At 34.0% G+C, this 24,941-nt stretch overlaps 1 protein-coding gene across 1 annotated transcript; it reads right to left on the bottom strand.

Annotated features, from left to right (window-relative positions):
• Positions 1–1,019: 1,019 nt before the first annotated feature.
• LOC136802836 (SPRY domain-containing protein 7-like) lies at positions 1,020–22,287 on the bottom strand. Its single transcript, XM_067059596.1, has 5 exons — positions 21,981–22,287; positions 4,025–4,141; positions 3,055–3,221; positions 2,758–2,860; positions 1,020–2,235 (listed from the first exon to the last, which is right to left on the bottom strand). The coding sequence occupies exons 1-5, from the start codon at positions 22,129–22,131 to the stop codon at positions 2,138–2,140; spliced, it is 636 nt and encodes a 211-aa protein (XP_066915697.1). The 5' UTR covers positions 22,132–22,287; the 3' UTR covers positions 1,020–2,137.
• Between the last annotated feature and the right edge of the window lie 2,654 nt (positions 22,288–24,941).

The following is a 24,941-nucleotide window of genomic DNA, read 5'->3' as shown; positions in this document are numbered from 1 at the left end:
GGAAAGCATGCCAAATTTCATTGTTCCTCCGTCACTGGTCGCCGGGCTACGGGCCGCGAAAGGTGCGCTGCAGGATGTCCCCGTAAGGACGATTGCCAGGCCGTACGGCGTTTTCAGCCGGTCAAACTAGCCTTGAGGCATCTCTACCGAGTGGAGAACAAGCCTGCAAAATATCTAAGACGTAGCACCAAAATTGAAGACACAGCACCCGATTAGATTTTGCCTTAAGTCGGTCTGGACTATTTTCAGAATTGGTTTGCATTTAAGTTGTTAGTGTTTGTAATTTTTGTTTGTGTTTGTATATTTTAATGTGTTTGCATATATGGGCCACCGTACATATCATTTTCAATGAACATTTGGATCGAACGGAAACTTTAAAAGGTGATTTTGACATCATGAAATACTTACTCTCTTTAATCGATGATACAGAGAGATTCTCTCTGATCGAAAAAAAAAGACACATAAACGGTAAGAATTTCATTTTTAATGCTGTCAACACTAAATTTTAACTAGAGTCGTAAATTAAAGATTCTGGTAAGTTTGTTAGAATTATTTCAAAATAATTTGGATGACTTTTCATTTTGTTGTCGGTAAAATTGAAAGTACTCAAAAATGATGCCGTCATCTAACATAAATTTGAGCTCAAAAAGCTTGAGTTTTACATAAAAGGAGAGATTTTTTTCGTATACTTTTTGTCAAACTCTTTCTCAAAACGGTCAATTGAGACAGAACCAAACAATGGGTAGGGTACGTGACGAGGTACACTTTTTATCAAACACTTTTTTAAAATATTAGTAATAAAAATAAAAGTAAGTAAGTTTGTGATCGAAGTCGGAGATGGCCTAAAGTTCTATAAATATTTACTGGAAGGAAGGGGAGGGCGCCTGTCTTTCTCCCTGGATCACTCCACTGACCCTTCTCTTGATTGCTCAGCATTAAGCAGAGAAGTATCAAGTACCCCAGGCCCTTGAGTTAAAAAAACTATAGATTCATGAAAGAAACTAACAAAGGGTTATATATGTAATGAAGTCATCTTTGACCCATTAAAAATCTTCCTTAAACAAAAGACATCGTATACAAAAAGAAGGATATTTATCATAAATTATAAAAAATAATATATATTGCATTGCAAAATCAAAATTAATTTGAACCCTAAAATCGAAAGACTCACTACGAAAACATACACGGCGGGGAGCACGAATCCTTTTGAGTTATGGAGTAAGGTTTATAAGGTATTGTTAACTGAAGGGACCATAAAACTTGTTCAAGTTCGGAGGCAAACAACTTATAGAGGTCCGAGTCAAAGAGTTTCCATGGCATCTTTGAAACTGGGTGACACTAAACCAAATATCTCAAGCCACGGGCCAATAAAGCCTAGTCTAGTAGATAAACACTGTTTGTTTCAAGCTCAACATAAATTGTTGTTCTATGAGGTCCGAGCGACCCTAAATTGAAAAAGCGTAAAAAAGCAAAATAATAATTAGCTGAAAAACTAAACAACATGATATGATACAAGCACGAAATTCAATTTTCAAACACTTTCATCATATTTATTTGAGCGCAAAGCAACGTTACCCCAAAGGCACGAGGATCATTTGATATTTTGTTTTTGATGTAAAACCGAACGACGATTCTTCTTTTTCTTCTGCGATTCAACTAAGTCAAAAAACTATACTATACTTTAATTGGATTAATTTTACGCGAAATTTGATTTCGCATTTTCGCGAATTTTCGTCATTTTCGCCAAGTGAGATTGCTGACTTGCAAAAGTAAATCAACTCGAAACTTTCGTAATCGAAATTTTAAACAAAACTGTAAATAGGCTCTTTTTAGATTCGCGAAATTTAATCCACGTGAAAAATTTTTAAAATGCCGATTTGCAAAAGTGAATCCAGAAAAATTTTCATCCAGCGAATTCTCTGGCTCGCAAAATCAAATCTCTTGCGAAAATTGATCCGATTGAAGTAAGCTTGTTTCCTTAATGTCTGTTTTTTCCATTGAAGTGCGAAACGCATCGAACGTTTTACGTCTTTGAAGATGAAAACCATGGCATTATGGGTATTGGTTCTTCAATGTCCTACATTCTTCTTTCTACGTTTCGTAGCAGAATCAACTTGAACAAGTCGAATAGTTTAATCTATATCAGATCTTTTTCAACCATGAGTTTCGAAAATCCAGGAGGCGGTGGGTAAACGAAATTATCGAAAAATACATCTATGATACAGCCATCATCCACTAGAAGATAACAAAGAAAAAAGTCAAATGCTTTTCAAAAAATTGTTAACATTTCAGTCGGTACCATTAAAACCATCTATTGAAATTGGCAATTCATCGATCATTAATCGATTAAGTAAATATCAATTCATTTATCGATGGCAGCATAGTCATTATAAAAACACTGGTCTGGAAGGCTTTTGTCTCTTTTTATTGGTAAAAGATCGATTTATTTTGCTAACTTTTTGATCATGTGATTAGAAAATAGACCAATCCCAAGAGGAGATTTTGTTAACGTGATCAAAAAGTATGCAAATCGCAACTTGTCTTTTGTTTGTAACAAAAAGAAATTGAACAAAAAGCTAAAACAATTACATTGCCAGACCGGGGTTTTTTATAATGACTATGATGGCAGCGATTGTCTAGATATTATTTGTTTAGCGAACCGAAGTAAAACCACTTACCAAACATTAGTCTTCTGGTAAAAAAGTTAAGCTAAGTTTCTATTAAACCACTGGTTGTAAACGACTTTCGGATAAATACCTGATATGACGGGTCGAACAGTGCCGCGTATCTTAGTGATGGGACAATGTAAGTTCTTTCCATTGTGAAAAAAGTTCAATTCGACATGATCAAAACTGCAGCCCTAAAGTAAAAAGAAGAAGAAAAAGTATAATAGATACTAAAAACAAAAGCTTCTAAAGTATTGTGAGGTTAGAATAAAGGTATACTTATTCAATAAATCACATCTTTCATTTTTAATTATGCAGTGGTATATATTCAACCATGAAGGAGGTGTTCAAGCGAGCATTTAAAAGTGATTTTTATTTACAAACCAACAAACAAGTAGGAATCACCTTCCGCCACAGAGAGATCGATATTGTCCAATGAAACTTTGTTATGTCTTAAAGCACCATCATAAGATAATACCCAACTATTCCCATCATTCCCGAGTGGTAATTTGTTCAAATCACAATTCAAAGATGCTAATCCTACAGACCAGATACCTGAAATAAAGATGATCAGAAAATTAATTATTTATTATACAGCTGGCTCTGTCTCGCTCTGTTTTGTTCGAATTACAGAGAGATCCAAATCATAAGAAGTATATATAATATTAAGGAAGTTATAAGTTATATAATTATATATATAGTATATATAGTTAAAATTCAAAACTTCATTTTTTGTAGTACTTTTAGTTTCTTGCGCACAATCATCAGCTACCTTAAAGGAAGAAATTTTGGCGGAAAGAAAATTTGACGGATTTAGCGGATTTGGCCAGAATCCGCCAAATTAAGTTCCCACCAAAATTTCTTTTTTCCGCCATCCGCCAAACTAAATTCCCGCCAAATTAAACTTTTTGAAAATATTATCTCTTTTAAGGTGTTTTTGCATTTTTTTTTACTATTTTTACGCCATTTTAAAGATAATTTGTTCAGCAAACGCCAAATTAAAATCCCGCCAAATTTAGTTTTATCGTCCATCCGCCAAATTAAATTCCCTCTAAAAAACTTTTTCGGCCATCCGCCAAATTAAATTCCCACCAAAATTTCTTCCTTTAAGGTACATACAAAATGATCTAACTTATCTTAATAAATAAACAATAGCCGTGGTTTGTATGTTTGTATGTCACTTCTTTCCTTTCTAGAAATTGTTTTTCTTTTAAAAGCAAAGGTAATTTTATTCCAACACCCCAAATCAGTTTTTCTTTAACTTAGTTCTACTTTAACAACATCTTTTTTCAATATCTTCCAACCAGCCACCTCAAGTTTTGAGGATGTCATCCAGTAAGCCAGTTAAAAGAACCTACCATCTGATTGAACTTTCATTTCAAAATAACATTTATCTTGGACAACATCAGCTGTGGCAAGAGCAGCTCCTGTACCACATATCCTAGTCCCATTCTTTACAATCACACATTCGTTCCCTGAAAACAACAAAAAACAAACTGATAAAATCATATAACCTTCAAAATAATTGAGAATACTTAAAACATTACTGAGAATTCAGAAAAATATCAACATCATAAAGGGTAAAAAATTTAGCCTAATTATAATAATTATAAAAGTGTTTAATTATTCCATCTTTTGTTTGTTTTTCTTATTCATATTTGTACCGTCAACTGCTCTTGGGACTATCTGACAAAACTTGGGACTGCAATTCGGCCACCATTTCACCGAACCTCCAAAGTCATTTTATTTGAGTTAATGAACAGTGTATCAAAAAAATACACGATTTCTCTTTTGCACCCAGTAGGCTTTTAAATCGAAATATGAAAAAAATCCATAGTGGAACACACGCGATTGTCTGGAACTATAAAAGTCCATATTAGTGGCAAAACGATGGAGCGTTTGATGTCACTCGCGCGGCAAGTTACACACTTATTATTTGTTAATCCCATCGGGCGATAGGCGGTTAGGCGGCGGGCGTTCTCTAATTCTCCAATCGCCGTCTGGTCATTTTGAATGAAAACAAAAAAGTTAAAAAGGGCGCGCTATCAGTGAAAGTTATTGTGACATGCTATGACATAAAGTATGATTGATAAACTTGGTGGAGTTATTTATCAAAACAAATTTGTTGTCAAAGAGATTTAACAGTAAGTGAAAATACAGACCAGATATCGTCAGTCCCATGTTTTGACCAATCGTCCCAAGTTAAAGCAGTTGACAGTAGAAGTTTCACAATCCAAAAGGAACCTTAGTACCGTCCCAACTGCTCTAACGTGGGACATTTGGTCAAATCTTGGGATTTCTCTGTATTTTCACTTACTGTTTAAATCTCTTTGACAACAAGTTTGTTTTGATACTTTAAACAAGTTTGTTTTGATACTTTAACCAAGTTTTATCAATCAAACTTTCACCATCCCATAACCACAACCAAATATATTTTAATAACATCAATAATCTGTGAATGACAAAGTGCTCTATACCAAGGTAGAGCTGAATTAATTTAAAATGTATATTTCTTCAAAAATCAAAACAACATTACAGCTTGTTTCACGCCTTATAGACCAACACATCATCACACCCGGTTCTACAATATATGTAGTTCTGTCAATTGGTTGAAATCTACAGTATATGTAGTTTCTGATAGCACAGAATCTACATATTCTGTAGTTTCTAGAATTTCTACGTATTTTGTAGAACCGGAAAAGATGGAGTATTGCTCCACATATAGGTCTATATTGTATAAACCACAATGAGTTATTTAGCGTTCTTATTATATAAAGGATGAATCGCTAAGGGCGGTTCAGTCACTTTTTGGTTGGGGTTGTGGATGGTGTAATCCTGGGGAAATGACTATCTAGACAGTTAGGGTCAGGGTTGGAGCCCGAAACTAATTCGAGCACGCACATAATTAAAATTGTTGACACTTCTGGAGTGATTTTGGCCTGTTTTAAAACATTACGTCACTATTAGAATCTTCTAAGATATACATATTATGTAGATTTTGAAATCTACATATTATGTAGTTTCTGATAATACAGAATCTACACATTTTGTAGATTCTAGAATGTACAGAACTACATATATTGTAGAATCGGGTTGTGATACTGGCCTGTATAGACGATCATCAGATGTGCGATGAATAAAAAATTTTGAACAAATTTCTGCTCTAAAAACATATAAAAGGATGATTAATTGACAGGTTGTAAAAGTGATAAATAGTAATAAAAATGAGTTAATTGGTTTAAAAAGTATGTATATAAATTGTGTCTAGGGAAATTGGTTTAAATAAAATGTTGATTTTGATAATAAAATACAATAAAGGAACGTGAAAGTTATCACCTATCTGGAGGGACTGTTTTGTAATTTTCCAATAAGAATTTGTTCACGTGTCGGCATTTTGAAATTAATTCAGATTTTGTGTTAACGAGTTCACGCTTGGAGGTGATTATATTCACTTTTTCAGTTAAGCATAAATTGCAGTTTTTTGAGCCATTTCTGTAGGACGATGCGTGGTCGATTATTTCCCAGGAGAGAATTGGTTCCACTCCATTTCTTTTCAGATCCCAGTAGTGGTTCGATAATTGGGTGTGATTGGTAGATTCTTCGTGGTTTAAGGTAAACTTGTGGGTGTTCCATCTGGTTTTGAAGGTGTTGCCCGTCAAGCCGATGTAGTACTTTCCAGCATCGTCATTAGAAGATTTGATATGGCATTGATATATAACATCCGACTGTTGGCATTTTCCATTTAACGGGCAGATGGTTTTGTTGCGGCAGTTGCAGTCAGGGTTGTTATCAGGTTGTGATGGTTTTGATAAAACTTTTTTGTTGTGGGTGGAGATGATACTGGACATATTAGGTAAGCAACTATAGCTCACTTTAACACAGTTTCTATTTAGAATCTTTCTGAATTTATGGTTTTTTGGGAAGTTATTGTCCAATATGGCAAGGAAGCGTTTTGCGACATTGGTTTTGACATTTATACTCCACGGTGGGTTAAACCAGATTATTTTACGTGATCTAGATTTACGATTTTTTGTTGACGGTTTTTTGTACGTTATTGTTTCATTGTACCCGCTTGATTTAAGGGCGTTATTGTATTGAGGGGCCGCCTTTTTGAAGATCTGTTCGCTTGACGAAATTTTGGAGATACGGTCGGAAATCATTGACGGTATATATTTGATGATATTTGGAGGGTGATTTCACTCGGTGTTGATGTACATGATATCGTTGTTAGGTTTTGAGTAAGGTTTGAACGTTCCTTGGTTCAGATCGAAAGTAACATCTAGGAAATTTACAATTTATTAGGTTGGTCTCGATTGTTATTTTTAATTCGATGTCGGTGTCAAAAATCTCAACAAAATCTTTTTTGATTCTTTCTGATCGTGGGCCGGATCCGCGGAAGCAGCCAAGACTGTCATCGCGATATAATCCGCACTTTTCACGACCATATTTTTCACCAAGTTTGTCAAAATATATTTTTAAATTATTTTCACATGTCAAAGTTCCTGAGTGTCGATAACAGACAATTTTCTACGGAAGAACAAACTTTTTTAACGTATTCACATTATTTGCTATCTATGGTGGTTTTCGTTTCGTAAATGAGTTTAACAACGATTTCCGTTATCAGGTAACCAACAAAAGACTCCATGAAATATGTGGTACATCAGATTTGTCTAATTTCATTGGAAAACAGCAGCTGGAATATGCTAAACATGTTATTCGTATAACCCACGAGCGTTCCATTAAACTGTTGATGTTCAACGATGATAAGTATACGAAACGTGGAAGACCATTTAAAACTCTGCTAGATCAAGTAACTGATCAAAACTCCCTCACAACAGATGGTCTCTGCAACAGTGCTATGTTGAGAAAATGATTTTCTAATTTATTTTTTCTAGTTGTTCTTGCTGATATGATGATCGGTGGGAAGTATATTGCAATCCAGATCAGCTGATCTGGATTTCTCGATGCTTCCCACCCCTATAGTACTAGTCATAGTATTTTGGTAAAATTTATATATATATATAAACGTGTAGACCGAGAAAATTTCTGGATGAAGGAGCTCCGAACTGTCTTCCCCTATGGTCTTAATGAGAGAGCTAGGGGACATGATCAAAATCTTCCAGTGGGAAAACTATTTCCTAAAATCACCAGATTTATCTCTCGAATGACACACAGTCGTAATAATAGAAATAACCATCAAATACTTTCTAGCCACACAGACTTTTTCAATTTTCTTGACAATCATCTTCAGAATGACATCATTGATTCTTTCTATGATATCAGAGTTGCACTTAACAGGCTAAAGAAATCGACTTTGAAGAAAATTGCTTCCGAAATTATCTCACGTGGTCCTTTGGTTTCTCTTGACTCTTTCTCTGGGCAACACTATCTTTACATTTTGGATATCATCGAAACTCTTATTTATATTCCACTCCCTAGTAAAGCAAAGAAAGTAGCACCAAAACATATTTGCAATGTATTTTTTGACAACAAAGCCATAGAACTCATTCATCTTCCTTCTATTTTAAACCAACCTGACATTTTAGAACTTCTTCCTGAACCTTTGACGACCAAAGAAAATAGACCAGTTGTCACTTATTCTCTACATAAAACTATACGAAATAAAATTCTCAATTATCAAGACACTGTAAATTCTATTTTTATCGATGATGAGGTCTCATTTACACTTGACTCTGTTCGTTGTGAATGTGTTAATTCAGAATTTTGTGATCCTTCCACCAACACATTATAACTGGTGATTTGAGAATTGTAGAAAACTCTAAACTACGTAAACTTTTAACAAAAGGCCCCAACTACCGTGAACCAAAACGTGTAAATTTTAAAAGAGCTTTAGAAAATATCATTACTAAAGTCTATTCACGATAAGTGTGCACTCTTTTTTCATTTACCTATAACTTTTGAAGGAATTCTTCAATCTTTATAAATTTGGTATCATTGGAAAGATATTAGTGAGTGGAACAATTTGAAATAAAAAAACTTTAAAAAGATTATAAAAATGAAGATGAAAATGAAGAAGAAAAAAATGAAGATCTTGTAGAAAAGTGCTATAACTTTCATTTTCACTGGAAAGATTTTTTGATCTTATGAGATCATCACTGTGAAGAAATTTCATTAAAATATTTATTCAATATAAAGTTATGATACAAAGTTAATAAGTGATTGACCCCAAAAAACTGCAAAAAACTGCAGAAAACAGCGTTTTTAGACGTCAATCAGCTTATAGCACTTTTCTACAAGATCTTCATTTTTTTCTTCTTCATTTTCATCTTCATTTTTATAATCTTTTTAAAGTTTTTTTTATTTCAAATTGTTCCACTCACTAATATCTTTCCAATGATACCAAATTTATAAAGATTGAAGAATTCCTTCAAAAGTTATAGGTAAATGAAAAAAGAGTGCACACTTATCGTGAATAGACTTTAGTTGAATGATTTTAGATGAATGCATTGATACTTTAGAGCAAAAAACTAAATTCAAAGCAAGGGCATTTAAATTTTGGAGGGACACAATTATTTCGAAAGTTGAAATTAAGTTTAGAAAACTCAAAAAGAAAACGAAAATACATGACACTAAACCTATTCTTAAGAATCCAGAAGTGCTGGCATATCTGGAAACCTTACAGAAAAGATTTGTCATTGTCACAATCGACAAAGCATCTAAGAACTTTGCTTTGATTTGTAAAAAGTTTTATGTTTCTAGATTACTGAGAGAAATCTCTGGAAATAACACCTATCAGCCTTCTAATCTTGATTTGAACTCCATTTTAGAAAATAGCGAAAACTTGTGTAAAACATTTGGATTATCATTATCTGACAAAATGAAAACTCTCCCCATTATGTATTGGATTCCTAAAATGCATAAGAATCCTATTGGTTGCCGCTTCATCATTGCTTCCAAATCATGTAGTACCAAACCGCTGTCTCGTGCTGTCTCCTTGGTCTTCAAAGTTCTGTACAAACATGTTGAGCAATTCCATCATAAATCTCGTTTCTTTTCTAGTTTCAATAAGTTCTGGGTTGTACAAAATTCTTCGCCTGTTATTGGACATCTTAACAGAATCAATGCCAAGAAAAAAGCAAAACGAATTTCGACATTCGATTTTGCAACACTGTACACAACCCTTCCACACGATCTTCTCATTGAAATTTTAACCAAAATTATTAACTTTGTGTTTGATTTAGGTTGTAGAAATAAACTTGGTTTTTCAAATACTTCAGCATACTGGACTACAAAAGGGAAGGATGATAGGTTCTTTACTAGTACTTCACTGTCTGAGTGTGTGTCCTTTCTGATAAAAAATTTTTTCAAAGTTGGCAATTCTATCCTTAAACAGTGCATTGGAATTCCCATGGGAATAGATCCTGCTCCTTTTTGGGCAAATCTGTTTTTGTACCATTTTGAATCTGAGTATGTCAAAGGTCTCATTTCTGCTAGTTCGCCTAGTGCCTATAACTTCCACTCTGTAGGTAGATTTATTGATGATTTGTGTGCCTTAAATGACAGAGATGAGTTTCATAATTGCTACAAACAGATTTACCCTAAAGAATTAGATCTCAAAGTTGAGCACCATGGAAACCATGCATCGTTTTTAGATTTAGATATCACCGTTGAAAACAATATTTTTAGATATAAACTTTTTGATAAGAGAGATGCCTTTCCCTTCTTCATTGTAAGGATGCCACATGCCGACAGTAACATCCCATCGTGCATTTTTTATGGATCCGTCTTTTCAGAAATTTTACGGATAGCACGTAGCACACTCATGTTTGAAGATCTGACTCCTAGAGTCACTGAGCTTTTCATTCGAATGCGAAACCAGGGTGCTTCAAACGCTTTCTTGAAGAAGCAAGTTGTCAAATGTTTTTCCAGGTTTCCTGACTGTTTTATGAAGTATGGGAAAACCGTCGAAGAATTTTACATATTTTCAAATTGTGAAATTGAAATTGTTTCTCGTGTATTGTATGTGTGTTTGTTTGTTTGTTTTTTCTTGTTTTGTTTTGTTTTGTTTTGTTTTGTTTTGTTTTGTTTTTTTTTCTGTCTAAAGAATTAGCATTAGCATCGGAGGTATTCATTTCCTACTTTTCTTTGCCCTGTGCAGTCCTCCCGTCGCGGCACGCCGAACCGGGTTCTCGGCCAACTTACGATTCTATTCTTTTCAGTTTTCGTGTGATTTTTTCTATTTTTATGTAAGATTGTGTTTGTTATAAATGTTTGTTTCACCTGTAGTGTACGTGGGATAGTTGGTACAGTGTGTCTTTCTGCCCTTTTGTACTGTATTTTGTTGTAGTGTCTGTTTGTTGTCTGTTATTTATTTGGAAGCTGCTGGTCAGTTCCTTTTTACTATGTTTTCCGAAGGCGACTGAGTGTGGGCCCTTAAACACGTGGAAAGTCACTATGCCAGTCACAAGTCTGGGACTTCGGGTTTTGTTTTGTTTATGTATCTTTTTTTTTTTTTTTTTTTTTTTTTTTTTTTTTAATTTATTTGATGTGTTTGCTTTTGTATTTGTCCCCATTTTGTATGTATTTTGATGAACTTACGGAAGTGTGTTTATCAAAAAAGTTTTTTGCAATTCATTGTTTCTCCACTATTACTTTTCTTCTATCTTTATTTGGATTAGGTTTTTCTTTCACATACCACTATTTAAATTCCCTTTAACTTTTTGCTAAATTACCCTCTGTTTCGGAATGATTAAAAAATAAAAAATACCAAAAAAATCGTAAATACACACAATTAACAAAAATATTCTTAACTTTTTTCGTTTTTATCAGTTTGAGTTATTTATATATCAATACTTTTCTTTTTCTAAAATGACAGATATTACATATCTTCACTATATATATATAGTCTAGAAGTATAAAACCTTCAACTACTCAAAATGGAAACAATAAAGACAAAAACCCACAAAACAAAAAGACAATACAAATACAACAAAAATCTAGAATGAACATTCACAGAAAATCAATCAGGTTGGAGTAGGAAAGGAAAATATGATGACATAGAAATCCGTCAATGTAAAACTAGTGATCTAAAATGACTTTAAGGAAGAAAGTAACTCAATATGAGTTAAGATGGAAAGAAGTAACTCAATATGAGTACAAAAATATTTCAAAAAAACACATTATCTGTTCCTCAGTTTTCGACCTACACAGGATTTCGGCCATTTGTGAAAATATCCTCCTATATGATGGAAATAGGGTTGTGTAGGTAGGCCAAGCAGTGTTAGCTAGACACCACCACAGATAAAAAGTTGTAAAAAGATGTGTTTAGTGAAAGTATGAAACGCGCGCACATATATATATGATTTGCGGTTATGTTAATTAACGGCTTTGGGGAGATTCAGTGAAATGGTGGCCGAATGGCTGTGCCATGTTTTTTGTCAGAAGATAGTCCCGAGTTAAGAGCAGTTGATGGTACGATATTATAAAATGAAAAAAAATATAAAACTGATGGACCAAAATCTTCTTTCAGTGATAGTATTCTTGAAATACTTGAAAGTAAATCAAAATCGTTTGGTTCTATTGTATTTGAATGTGTCTAGCTATATCTGCAATATGGAAAAAATCTAAAAAATGATTTCAAATGGTGTTCTGAAATCTTTGAATCTTGGAAGTATTCTGAAAATACTCTGGGAGAATCAAAATGGTTTGGGTCAGAAATTTGCCTAAGTCTGCCATTATTGTATTGCATTTCCCATAAAAATGCGATTTTTAGAGTTAAAGTCTCATTTTCTCAGGCTAGAATCTCAAAAATGGTTTCAGATAGGGTCCTGAAATCTTTTGGTGTTCATAGTATTCTGGATATACTCTGGGAAAACCAAAATGGTTTTGGTCAGAAATTTGCCAAAGTCTGCCATTATTGAATTGTATTTCATTCTAAAACACAATGTTTTGAGTAAGCTTGAGTGTTCTTCCTAAAGAAATGAAATTCATAATGGCACGCAGACTTTGGCATATATATGACCATTGTGAACCACTATGATTTTCCTTGAGTGTTCCCAGAATACTTTCAACACCAAAAGATTTCAGGACCCTATTTGAAACCATTTTTGAGATTTTAGCCTGAGAAAATTAGACTTTAACTCTTAAATATCACGTTTTAGTAGGATATGCAATACCATATTGGCAGACTTAGGCAAATTTCAAACCCAAACCATTTTGGCTCTCCCAGAGTATATCCAGAATACTTTCAACACCAAAAGAATTCAGGACCCTATTTGAAACCATTTTTGAGATTTTAGCCTGAGAAAATCAGACTTTAACTCTAAATATTGCGTTTTAGTGGGAAATGCAATACCATAATGCAGACTTGGGCAAATTTCTGACCCAACCATTTTGGTTCTCCCAGAGTATATCCAGAATACTTTCAACACCAAAAGATTTCAGGACCCTACTTGAAACCATTTTTGAGATTTTAGCCTGAGAAAATCAGACTTTAACTCTAAATATTGCGTTTTAGTGGGAAATGCAATACCATAATGGCAGACTTGGGCAAATTTCTGACCCAAACCATTTTGATTCTCCCAGAGTATTTTCAGAATACTTTCAACACCAAAAGATTTCAGGACACCATTTGAAACCATTTTTGAGATTTTAGTCTGAGAAAATTAGACTTTAACTCTAAATATCGCGTTTTAAGTGGAAATGCAATTCCATATGGCGGACTTTGGCAAATTTCTAACCCAAACCATTTTGATTCTCCCAGAGTTTTTCCTGAATACTTTCAACGCCCAAAGATTTCAGGACACCATTTGAAACCATTTTTGAGATTTTAGCCAGAGAAAACCAAGTTTTAGCTTGAAATGTTGGCATGTTGACTTAGGCAAATTTCAAACCCAAACCATTTTGGCTCTCCCAGAGTATATCCAGAATACTTTCAACACCAAAAGAATTCAGGACCCTATTTGAAACCATTTTTGAGATTTTAGCCTGAGAAAATCAGACTTTAACTCTAAATATTGCGTTTTAGTGGGAAATGCAATACCATAATGGCAGACTTGGGCAAATTTCTGACCCAAACCATTTTGGTTCTCCCAGAGTATATCCAGAATACTTTCAACACCAAAAGATTTCAGGACCCTACTTGAAACCATTTTTGAGATTTTAGCCTGAGAAAATCAGACTTTAACTCTAAATATTGCGTTTTAGTGGGAAATGCAATACCATAATGGCAGACTTGGGCAAATTTCTGACCCAAACCATTTTGATTCTCCCAGAGTATTTTCAGAATACTTTCAACACCAAAAGATTTCAGGACACCATTTGAAACCATTTTTGAGATTTTAGTCTGAGAAAATTAGACTTTAACTCTAAATATCGCGTTTTAAGTGGAAATGCAATTCCATATGGCGGACTTTGGCAAATTTCTAACCCAAACCATTTTGATTCTCCCAGAGTTTTTCCTGAATACTTTCAACGCCCAAAGATTTCAGGACACCATTTGAAACCATTTTTGAGATTTTAGCCAGAGAAAACCAAGTTTTAGCTTGAAATGTTGGCATTTAGCATGAAAACTCAATTTATAGGGCGCCATTATGGATTTATAGGAAATATTTGAAAACTCAAGTTTGATTTTTCCTGGAGCCTTCTCTGAAGTGTTTCATTGCTGAAAATTTCAAGTGTGTACCTTAAAAAGTTTAAAAGTTGTGGGTCCTCAAAAATGCTGCTTTCATGCATTTTGCTACCCAGAATCCGAGAAAATCGGCCTTTTAGCCTGAAATTGAAACATTGAGCGATCTCGCTGGGGTTATTTTGTCTTTTTGTGTTGAATATTAGTACAAGACACCATTTAGAAACCATTTTGACCATTTCCTGGCCTTTAATAGTCTTAAAATGGACAAAAAATGCAATTTTTGCCGTTCTTTGCTACTACTGCGAATCAGATACCCCTGGGGCAAACAGTGGATTTTTGACTTATGGACCTCAAAATTGCGCAAAAAGTCTTACAATATAATAAATTTTGATAAAAAATTGTGACAATTTTGAAACTCTAAAATTCAAAATCCAGTTTACACCCTACTTCTTCATTTTCAATGAAGCACTCAAAGTTTACTGAAAGTAAGCACATAAGATATTCTTATTAATAATGATGATATTCATTGAAACACGCTTCGTTGTGCTCTCTTCCATTCAAACCTAAACTCCAATCCTCCCCCTCTGGTGCTTTGAATCCCCAACTTGTTGATGTTGCTCGCAATCTCAGCCTCATTTCTGACCACTGCCAAAACAACTGTCTTGATCTCGATTATTTGACAGCTGCTGACTGTAAGTATTACAAAACTTCTGATTTTCAAAAACTTCCCCGCGAAAACGCACCTTTTTCTTTTTCATTTCTTCACCTCAATATTGCTTCAATAGCTTTGCACTTGGATGACCTAACCAATCTCCTTTCTAAACTCAATTTTAACTTCGATGTGATGGCTATTACCGAGACCCGTATTTAAAAAAACAAAAAACCTTCTTTATACTTTAATCTTGAGAACTTTCAGGAACCAATTTACACACATACAGAGGCTTCTGTTGGTGGCTCTATGTTATACGTCTCAAAAAATCTCTCTTATGAACCTCGAGGAGATCTCGACTCTATGTCCAACTCTTCTTGAATCTACGTTTGCTGAAATCTATCTTCCAAATACTACTAATACAATCGATGGATCAATTTACAAATATCCTCATCTTACTCTTGATGATTTTCACAAACTTCTTGATCCACTTTTGAATAAAATTAACAAAGAAAATAAACAAATTCTTCTTCTTGGAGACTTCAACATTTTAAAATCTCCTGAGTTCCTCGTCTGACCCAAATATCTTGTCTTATCTAAACAATCTTGGATCACACTTTCTCATACCCAATATTTTTCTTCCCACTCGTATTACTGACCATTCTATGACACTTATTGACAATATTTTTTTCAATTTCTGATAAACGTAGTTTTTCAGGAAATTTGCTCTATTCCATCTCAGACCATCTTCCTCAGTTTCATCTAGTCTGCAGTCCTTTTCCTAAATCTAAAGATGAAAAAATCTTTAAGAAAGACTGGAAGAACTTTAACCAAGACAATTTTGTTTTAGACTTTTTGGACATTGACTGGGCAAATAAATTATATAACATAGCAGATGTTGATCAAGCTTTTAAGACTTTTTTTATGAACTAATTTAAAACCTAATTGATCAACATGTTCCAACTGTTATTGTGACAAAACGGCAACAAAAAACTCGGGCTAAACCATGGATCACCCCTTGAATAATCAAATCAGTTTCACAACGTCAATCAATTTTATTCTAGAAAATATTCTAAACCAAAGACCCAATCATGAAATCTTTTTACTACCAAAGATATAAAACATATAAAAACCTCATAGTTACTCTTACACGTAAGAGCAAAAATAATCATTGATTCTCATTTTTTTCCGTCCATGCCACAAATATCCTAAAAGTCTGGGAAGGTATTAGAGAATTTCATTGGTTCTGATCCTAAATCATCTCCATCATCTATTCGTGTCAATGGTCATCTCAACTCTGATCCAAACATTGTTGCCAATGGCTTCAATGACTTCTTTACATCTATTGCTGACACCGTTCGCTCTAAAATTGGTCCAACCAAGCGTCACTTTTCCCATTACCTCAAGAACCATATTAGGAATTCTATTTTTCTTGATCGTGTTAACTCTGCTGAAGTATTATTAACAATTAATTCCTTATCTCTAAAGAAATCATCTGGTCCTAACAGCATTTCCCCTAAGATCATCCGTTTATTGAGATTTGATCTCTCTGGCCCCCTGTCTTTTCTCTTCAACCTATCTTTTGAATCTGTTTTTTTTCCTACAATGCTTAAACTTACAAAAGTCATCCCTGTGTTTAAAAACTACCATCCAATATCCTTGCTTTCCAACATGGAGAAAATTCTTGAGAAACTGATGTACTCCCGGCTAATTACCTTTTTAGATTCTCACAGAGTATTTTTTGAGCGTCAATTTGGTTTTTGCAGGTCTCACTCAACCATCCATACCTTACTCAATGTTGTAGAACGCATACGTAAATCTCTTGATGCTGGTAACCTTGCTTGTGGTGTCTTTGTAGACCTACAAAAGGCCTTTGATACTGTCGATTACTCAATACTTATTTCAAAATTAAATCACTATGGGGTTAGAGGAAAGGCTAATGACTGGTTCAGATCGTATTTATCAAACCGATCTCAGTTTGTTTGTATCTCGTCTAATAAATCTTCTATCAAAATAGTCCCTCATGGGGTTCCACAAGGCTCTGTTCTTGGACCTCTCTTATTTTTAATTTATATTAATGATCTTCACAATGCCATTTTCTGATGATACACACCTCTTATATTTTAATGATGATCTTCTTTCCATTTGCACAAGAGTCAATCGTGATCTGAGATCACTCCAAACATGGCTCAAAGCCAGCAAGATATCCCTACTGTAAATGCTGGGAAGACTGAATTTTTAATCTTCAGACATTTTCGTAAAAATCTTCCTTTTATTCCTTTCCTTAAAATCGGAGGTAAGAAAACTTTTCAAAGCTCAAATATTAAATATCTCGGTGTTTTGATTGACTCACATCTCAACTGGAAAGCCCATACCACTTCATTATCAGCAAAACTCGCCAGAGCTAATGGTATCATATCTAAGCTCAGGCACTACGTTTCAAGAAAAAACTTAGTTAACATCTACCATGCTCTATTCTATTCTCATCTTCAATACGGTTGTCAACTATGGGGTCTTACTGATAACACCACATCCAAGCCCATTTTTATTCTTCAAAAGAAAGCCCTACGTCTCATGACTTTCAACAACTTTCAATGCCCTTCTTCTCCACTTTTTTCTGATCTTAAAATTCTCAAAGTCTTTGACCTAGTCATGCCTTAACATTTCTTTTGTTCACATATTTCTGAATTACCCCTTGACCTTCTAAATTCTTTTAACTTTGTCCAGCTTGATGCTGATGGTGAACGTGAAGATAACCAAGGCACCAGAGGAGCAAGATTGAAGCTTCTTTTTGTTCCTTCCTACAATACCATTACTTTTGGTAATAAATCCTTTTCTAAAATATGCATAACACAATGGAATAGTATTCAGCGATCTTATCCAAATATTACTCTGAGCATTGTCAAATCTCTTGCCTTTACTCACTGTCTTGGGGAATACTGAGCACACCTCCCTACACACAGAGTACTTTCTCTTTTTATCTTTATCTAAACAAAATTTATAAAATTAACATACTTTAATAATTTATAAATTTTACGAATGTTATCGGCACTTACAGTACAGTCAAGTATCAATATTTGACGTATTACGAAAATTGCTATTTTTGATGAGTTTTGCCGTAATCGCTTTCGTTTTTAACATAAGGTCTTAGCAACGGGTACACCGGGCATAGTTACAGGGCATTGAGAAAAAAATCCTAACATAGAATTTCATAAAGATTCACATTATCATATTCTGCATTACAAAATACACCTGTTGTATGTTGGGTTTTTTTCTCGGTGTTTTGTAGGCTTAATTATCGTCATGCAAAGTAAATAAAACCCCCTGGAAATCTTTAGGTTTTGATAAGCAAAATACTTACATACTATTGTTTACTTTCGAGGTATTCATCCAAACCAATCAAAATTTAACGGTGGCGCGGGAAATGATCCAATCAGAATCCCGAAGCTAAAGACTTACAGCCAATCAGAATTTGTTAGCGAGCGGTATTCATCCGATCAGATTTGCGTAACACGAAAGCAAAAGTGAAAGTAAAGGCGGAAATATATTATTTTTTCGACGTGATTTGCATATATTAGAACAGAAAGAAACGCCAATTTGTCAAAGATTTGTTTAAAACCACCTCATTTTTTGTTGAGTATCGCCTAAATTTATCGAAAAAATACGCATTTCAACATTAGTTTTAAAATCTCTTTTATTGTTAAGTATCCCCGGGGCTCAACACCGAAAGGAAAATAAGCGGGCGGAACCGCCCTCGTAGTTTAATCCCGGGATTGAAAAAACCCGGAGAAAACCTTTTCCGTACATATAATGTAGCTAAGGAATTTTAAAACACGGCATTTAAAGTGAAACAAGATGGCGGAGAAGTAGTGATTGGAGGTTTTTGTAATTAGACAGCATGACAAAGGTTTGTTATATTTTAGCATAACAAAGACAAACTCAGGATGCTAATCAAAAATTAACCCCTGTTTTGTGACATTTTTACAGTCAGCCACAACTTTGCTCATAGAGTGAAACCATTTTGTGGCTTACATTTGTAAATGCATCTGTTGTTAAGCTGAATAGTTCAGCTTTCCGTTGCAAAAATAATGAAATTTTGTGGCTGACTCAAAATTGATCTATAGCTGTCTAAAGTGTGAGTAAATTCTGTGGCTGACATGCCGAGTGGCTTACCCTACCTGCAATCTTTGAGAAGCTATTTCTCAGCAATGGAATTAGATATGACATTAGTTCCTTCTGCAAGTTCTCAGAAAAGGTTTGGATTTCTCATATTCAATCCAAAAATGTGGCTTACATATTGTTAAATGAGAGAAAATGTGGCTTACATCATAAAAGTGCTGTGATTTTTTTGTTTCAATATTTTCTTTCACTTTGATTAGGAAAACCATCAATTTATGGCTGAATATCAAGGAAGAAAGTAAAATATAGTTGTTAAAAGTACATTTTGGTGGCTTACGGACTCTATAAGAAGCTCTATTAAAATGGATATAAATGCATTATAGATCTTTGACAAAGATTTTATTAAGATTATCCAAGTAATGGATAGCCGAATGTTTATTTATTTATTGACACATTACATTTTGTATTAAATCGTGGCTTACTGCCCTTCTGTGAGTAAAAAATATGGCTTACAGCGGGGGAGATAATCAGAAATTATACAGGCTGGAAGTCCATTGACTATCAAGCCTTAAACTATTTGTAGTATTTCTTTGATTATTTATAAATATAAAGAGCCTTATATTTTGTAATTATAAATGCACATTATTGTGGCTTACAGATCCAAAAACATGACTGTAAAGCATTTATCAAACAATGTGATTCAAATCGATTTCAGTGGTGGTTTATGAAGCTAGAACAGTACCTAGTGTAACTTAATTTTGTCTGTCAGCCACAAAAATTGCTCATCTAATCATGAAAAGACTACTATTGATGGTTTCCTTTCAAATTTGATATAAAATACCAACCCTGCATTCTTAATGGATCAATTATCTGTATTGTCATGTTAACGGTATTATCTTGCATTTACCTCCAAGTAAGCCACATTTTGTGCTCAAATTACGACTTCACAACATTTTGAAAGTATTCTGGTGATTTTAAATTGGATTTTAGATCATTTTGAGTAGCTACAAATGTTTTAGAAGCGTATGGAGCAGGTTAAACGCTTAATTTCTGACAAAAATATCCCTTTAATGTAAGCCACAAAATAGAACGTTTAACAGTGGAATATCATGTACATTTAATGCTTTTCGTAAAATTCAATCTTTCTACCGTCAAGAGCTGAAGGTTTCTTTTTTGTATCATCTCTAGTTTTGATGTGGCTTACATTCTAAAAAAATCAACATTTTTTGATTTGCAGCCACAATTTTGGCTCAATTAACAAAATTTTTTTTTTCAATCATATCCTCGTCTTGAGTTCTATAAGCCTCTGAGATTTGAAGGCTAGATTCAAAATACCTGGGGAGTTATTTCAAAAAGTTGTTTTTGGCAATTTTTTCCAATGTCACACTATTTTTGATTAGCATCTCAGGAGGTAAGGTAAATTGCGGTTGGTTCGAAACGCAGGAGACAGGACGCAGGAGACAGGACACAGGACGCAGGACACAGGACGCACGTCATACAAACTACAGACCGGAAAATTGTAACATACACTCGTAACATATAATGTATAAAATGTTTCTAAAAACATTATACGCAATGGAAAATTATATATTATACAAAATACGCTATTTAAAAGATTTTTAAATGACAAGCCATCAATCCTAAATATTGACAAAATGACATTTAAATTATGTAAAAATGATGACGCTAGCACAAAATACAAGGTGTGTACATCAGTTTACAACAAAATGTTTTTTCATGCTCAATAGGATGCTGATGGTGCAAGTAGATATAGATTTATATATTTTGAAAACATTAAATGCTCCAAGGGAGCTGTTTTAGAGATATGAAAATAGTGACGTCGTTTTCATCAAAAATACGAGATAGGGAATGAAAATATTGATATATTAATAAAATACAAACCTTTGGCGCTATTTTAGTCAATTTTTGTTATCATACCTAAGGTGATGCAGGAGATATAATGAGATATGATATAGCGATTGTGAAATAGCTATTTTCCTGTTGGGGCTGTTTAAAGATGAGATAAATATTTTTAACACATGTATTTTGTGTATAACATATATGTCACATGTCAATGACATTGAAAAGATAACTGCTACTATACATGCGTGATTTATGTGTAATATATAATACAAGTATTACAGGTCCGTGTTATACACGGCACAGAATGCAAAAGCACGTGGCAAGCATGTGGATAGATTTTGACCTTTAAAAAGGTTCTACACCAATAAAATACCTTCAGAATGATATTTCTAACAATTACAAGTGTTTTTCAAACATTTTCTTTGTCTTTTACAGCAATTAAAGCTGACCTGTCAGCACTGTCCTGTGTCCTGTGTCCTGCCTCCTGGGTCCTGTGTCCTGCGTTTCGAACCAACCGGGTAAATTGGGTTTTGACTGCTTTTAACCATTTTTCTAATAAAGAATATCTTCAAACTTGACTTCACTGACTTAGGTGGCCGCATCTTTATGATTAGTCTACTAGGCTATAAGGCGGTCTCCTTCCTTTTTATTTTGTGGATACTGTCCTGTGTATTATTTAGTGTTCAAATGGTAAATAAATAGTTACTTACTTACTTACTACAGTGGAGTGCATAACGTAACTCGCGTGGCAACTAACTTGCCTTCTGTTGGAAGATCATATTGGGCGTTTTGGCGTTACCACCCTCGAAGCAGTCGGGGCCTTTGTCTTTCCACAACTCTTTCTACCATTTTATATGGCCTTAACAATATAGATCCAAAAGGGCACCATAATCTTGGAAGATAATTTGTTTTGTTCTCCGGCTTTGGGAAGTAGCATTGTTTTTGGTTGTTTTCGATGGAAAATGGTAAGAAACTTAAGTTTACAAGTGTCAATGGCAGGATCCTGGATGGTTTCCCTAACTGAAAGGAACTTCTGCTAAGTTAAAGGTAATGTTGAGCTAATGTTTGGCAGTTATAGCTAAAAAATACATACCCATGAATGATGTGTCTAAACTGACATGTGGTTCAGTACTCAAGCCATCATCTTTTTGCGAAACTGGTCCCGGAATGAATCCTCTGTGACTACGGAAGCAGCATCCGATTACATTAAGTCCACAGCTGTTTACGTACTTCAAAAGTGACATTACAACTCAATAATTGGTAAACAATCTCATGACATGGTTGAAACAAAAACGTCAAAGCGAAACAGTCATCCAGTTTCCCAAACACATCATCAGTTTTGTTTTTTTTGGCTTGACCAATTCAGTCGGTTTTAACCTTAATGTATGTAGACATCAAGGAGTGTATTATGAATAGTGTACGGCGTTCAGGTTGAGCCCGACTAGCTTTATGTTATTTTTTTTTCGTGAACCTTTACCATGAGACTGAAGGCGTCTAGAAAACTGAAGGCGGTGCTTAGGGCGGGAAAAAGATATGACGGGACGCGCACTGTGAGTTGAGAAAGATTTTCAGGATATTCTCCTGGAAGGTTTGAAATACGGGGAAACCCAGGCTTCGCTGGTAGTATTAGTATTCAGCATGAGCTTCAACCCAAATGCTTGCACACGATGGATTAAATCAATGGATCAGGAAAACAAAGCGGGTTGCGAAACTTGTGTAGAAAATAAGTGGCTTTAAATCCTAATTAGGAGATTGGACTCTAGTCTTAAGCTTAATCTTATCTCACACCACGCATTTTATCACTTTGTTGCCTACGTCTTACGTGTTTTCATTAACACCGGAGTTACGTCAGTCCCTTGAAACTGTACTGTAGCCGTGTCTATCTGGTACGGCAAACGTTTTCTGTGTTTACGGTTAGGGGTAGTTTTCTACGATGAAACCGTCTACAATATTGTCTCTTCGAGCAGTTCACTCATTTGTAATTGAGCCAAGTATTTTTCTAAGTTGAAAACTATGAATTATGACTACTGTTGTTCAATTGTCTGTTCGTATATTTCGTGAAACACATAATTTACACATAAAAGACTACTTTATAATCGGCTTTCTGTAGGCCATATGCATCCCCAAGGTAGTACTGTATTTGCCGATAATATAATACCCTTTTCACATTAAGAGCACATTATACTATGACGATAAAAATGAGGACTGATTGAGAAATCATCACTAAAACACCAAATATAAAGTTCGTTCGGTTGAATAATTGTAAGATTTAAGTTTCGAAAAGTCGGAAATTAATTCCAAAGAGAAGGTGATTCATTATTCCCTAAAAGACAACAAGGCGAGCAAGCAAGCAAAGCGAGCTTTTGAGAGCTTTTTTATGTTCTAACGAGACAGAAGTCTGTCTGACACTGAACAGTGTACTTAAAACACTTCTTGAATAAAGGGCGTTCACAAAATTTATAAATTACAATAATAAAGATAATAAATTTTAAGTTAGAGATAAAAGATGACAAATTATCAAATACTGCATTGGTTGACCAAAATAAACTAATCGTTCGTTTTTAAAAATAAGAGTCTAGGTAATGTTCTAGTTGGTGAGTTGGGGAGTTGGGGAGTTGCTAGTTTCGAGTTGGGGAGTTCGTAAAACTTTACGGCGACCGAAAATTTTCTAATTTAAACAAATGTAGCCCAAAAGTACAAATTTCAAATTAGCCAGTACCAAACATAATATTGACTTTAAGATCATGAAAATGGTAAGGTGCTGGCGAGCAAAGCCAAAATACTAAGTACTGTTATGTGATTGTCATAATGCTGACAACATGACCTGTTCTTGTAAAATTATTGACAAAATCTTTAAATACAATGATTGTCAAACAAATTCCCCAAAAAAAATTGATCATACTGCAAGTGATGCTTATTGTATAAAAGGATATAAGTTGACAGTCATTTTAGCCTCAAAAAATTCTTAGAGATAGCTTATAGAGCTAGAAAAATAAAAAAATTCTTAGAGATAGCTTATAGAGCTAGAAAAATAATGACACTTTCTTTTGTCATTTTATCATTGGAATTGACACTTTTTAATAAAAATTTTGATCACATTATAAAATGCAATGGTTCTAAAGTCACTTTAATTAAGAATTATATTTATACTCAATGTGATGCAGGAAATATAAATGGATATGAATTGACTGTAGAAAATAGCTTTCCATGCTCTCAGCGCACGTGTTTAAGGCAATAAGCATATTACAGGTGGCATATGTATTATACGTATTATATGTGTTATATATTACTCTCATATTACATTTACTTTCAAAATCGTACTTTTGATGTATGTTATTCTTTTTCGGTAGCCGGTAATTTTTTAACTCCCCAACTCGAAACTAGCAACTCCCCAACTCGAAACTAGCAACTCCCTAACTCGCGACTAGAATAGTTTCCAAACTCTAAAAATAAATATTAGAAAATACTTGGGGAAAAAATAAAGATGATTACCAAAAATTTATTAGTAATAAAAATACAAAGAGTAAAATTCATTCATCCAAAAATTTACGTTGATAATGGTTGCGATTTTCTTTCAACAGCACAGAAATCGTAAAATTCTCAAACAGAAGGTAAAAGCGTCTCAAAATAGAAGCAATTATTTAAATAATAGCATTTTAAGTCCACTTAGAATTGACTGAAAATATTTCAAAAATATCTGTTAATGAAACTACATTCTAATTCTTAAGCTACATAATAAAACCATAACAAACCATCCGACAAAAAATCGTTTTTAAAAAAAATAAACCAATCAGGATCAAAATTACATCGAAAATATTCCAAAAAAATAAATTAAAACTGACAAAAAATTGTATAAAAACCGAAAAAAATATTCAACATCATTCATTCAAAAACAAAAACAAAATTATATAAATCTCATCAAATGACTTTGTTTTATGACTTACATTAAAATTCTAAACCTTAAAGGTCCTCCACGCCGCCACCATTCGTGGCAAATTACACGTTTCCTTTATAAGAACAAATTTCATAAGAACAAACTATATAAGAAAATAAG

The sequence above is a fragment of the Clytia hemisphaerica genome, unplaced genomic scaffold (assembly GCF_902728285.1).
Source record: "Clytia hemisphaerica strain Z4C2 unplaced genomic scaffold, Clytia hemisphaerica genome assembly, whole genome shotgun sequence".
NCBI classification, from domain to species: domain Eukaryota; kingdom Metazoa; phylum Cnidaria; class Hydrozoa; order Leptothecata; family Clytiidae; genus Clytia; species Clytia hemisphaerica.
This window is presented reverse-complemented; position numbering and strand designations above follow the sequence as displayed.

Coding starts and splice junctions, on each gene's coding strand:
- LOC136802836 (XM_067059596.1), bottom strand. CDS start 22,131: ATGTCACTTTTGAAGTACGTAAACAGCTGTGGACTTAATGTAATCGGA. Junction 3,222..4,024: donor AATGAAAGTTCAATCAGATG/GTAGGTTCTTTT, acceptor TCTTTATTTCAG/GTATCTGGTCTGTAGGATTA. Junction 2,861..3,054: donor AAGGTGATTCCTACTTGTTT/GTTGGTTTGTAA, acceptor TTTTTACTTTAG/GGCTGCAGTTTTGATCATGT.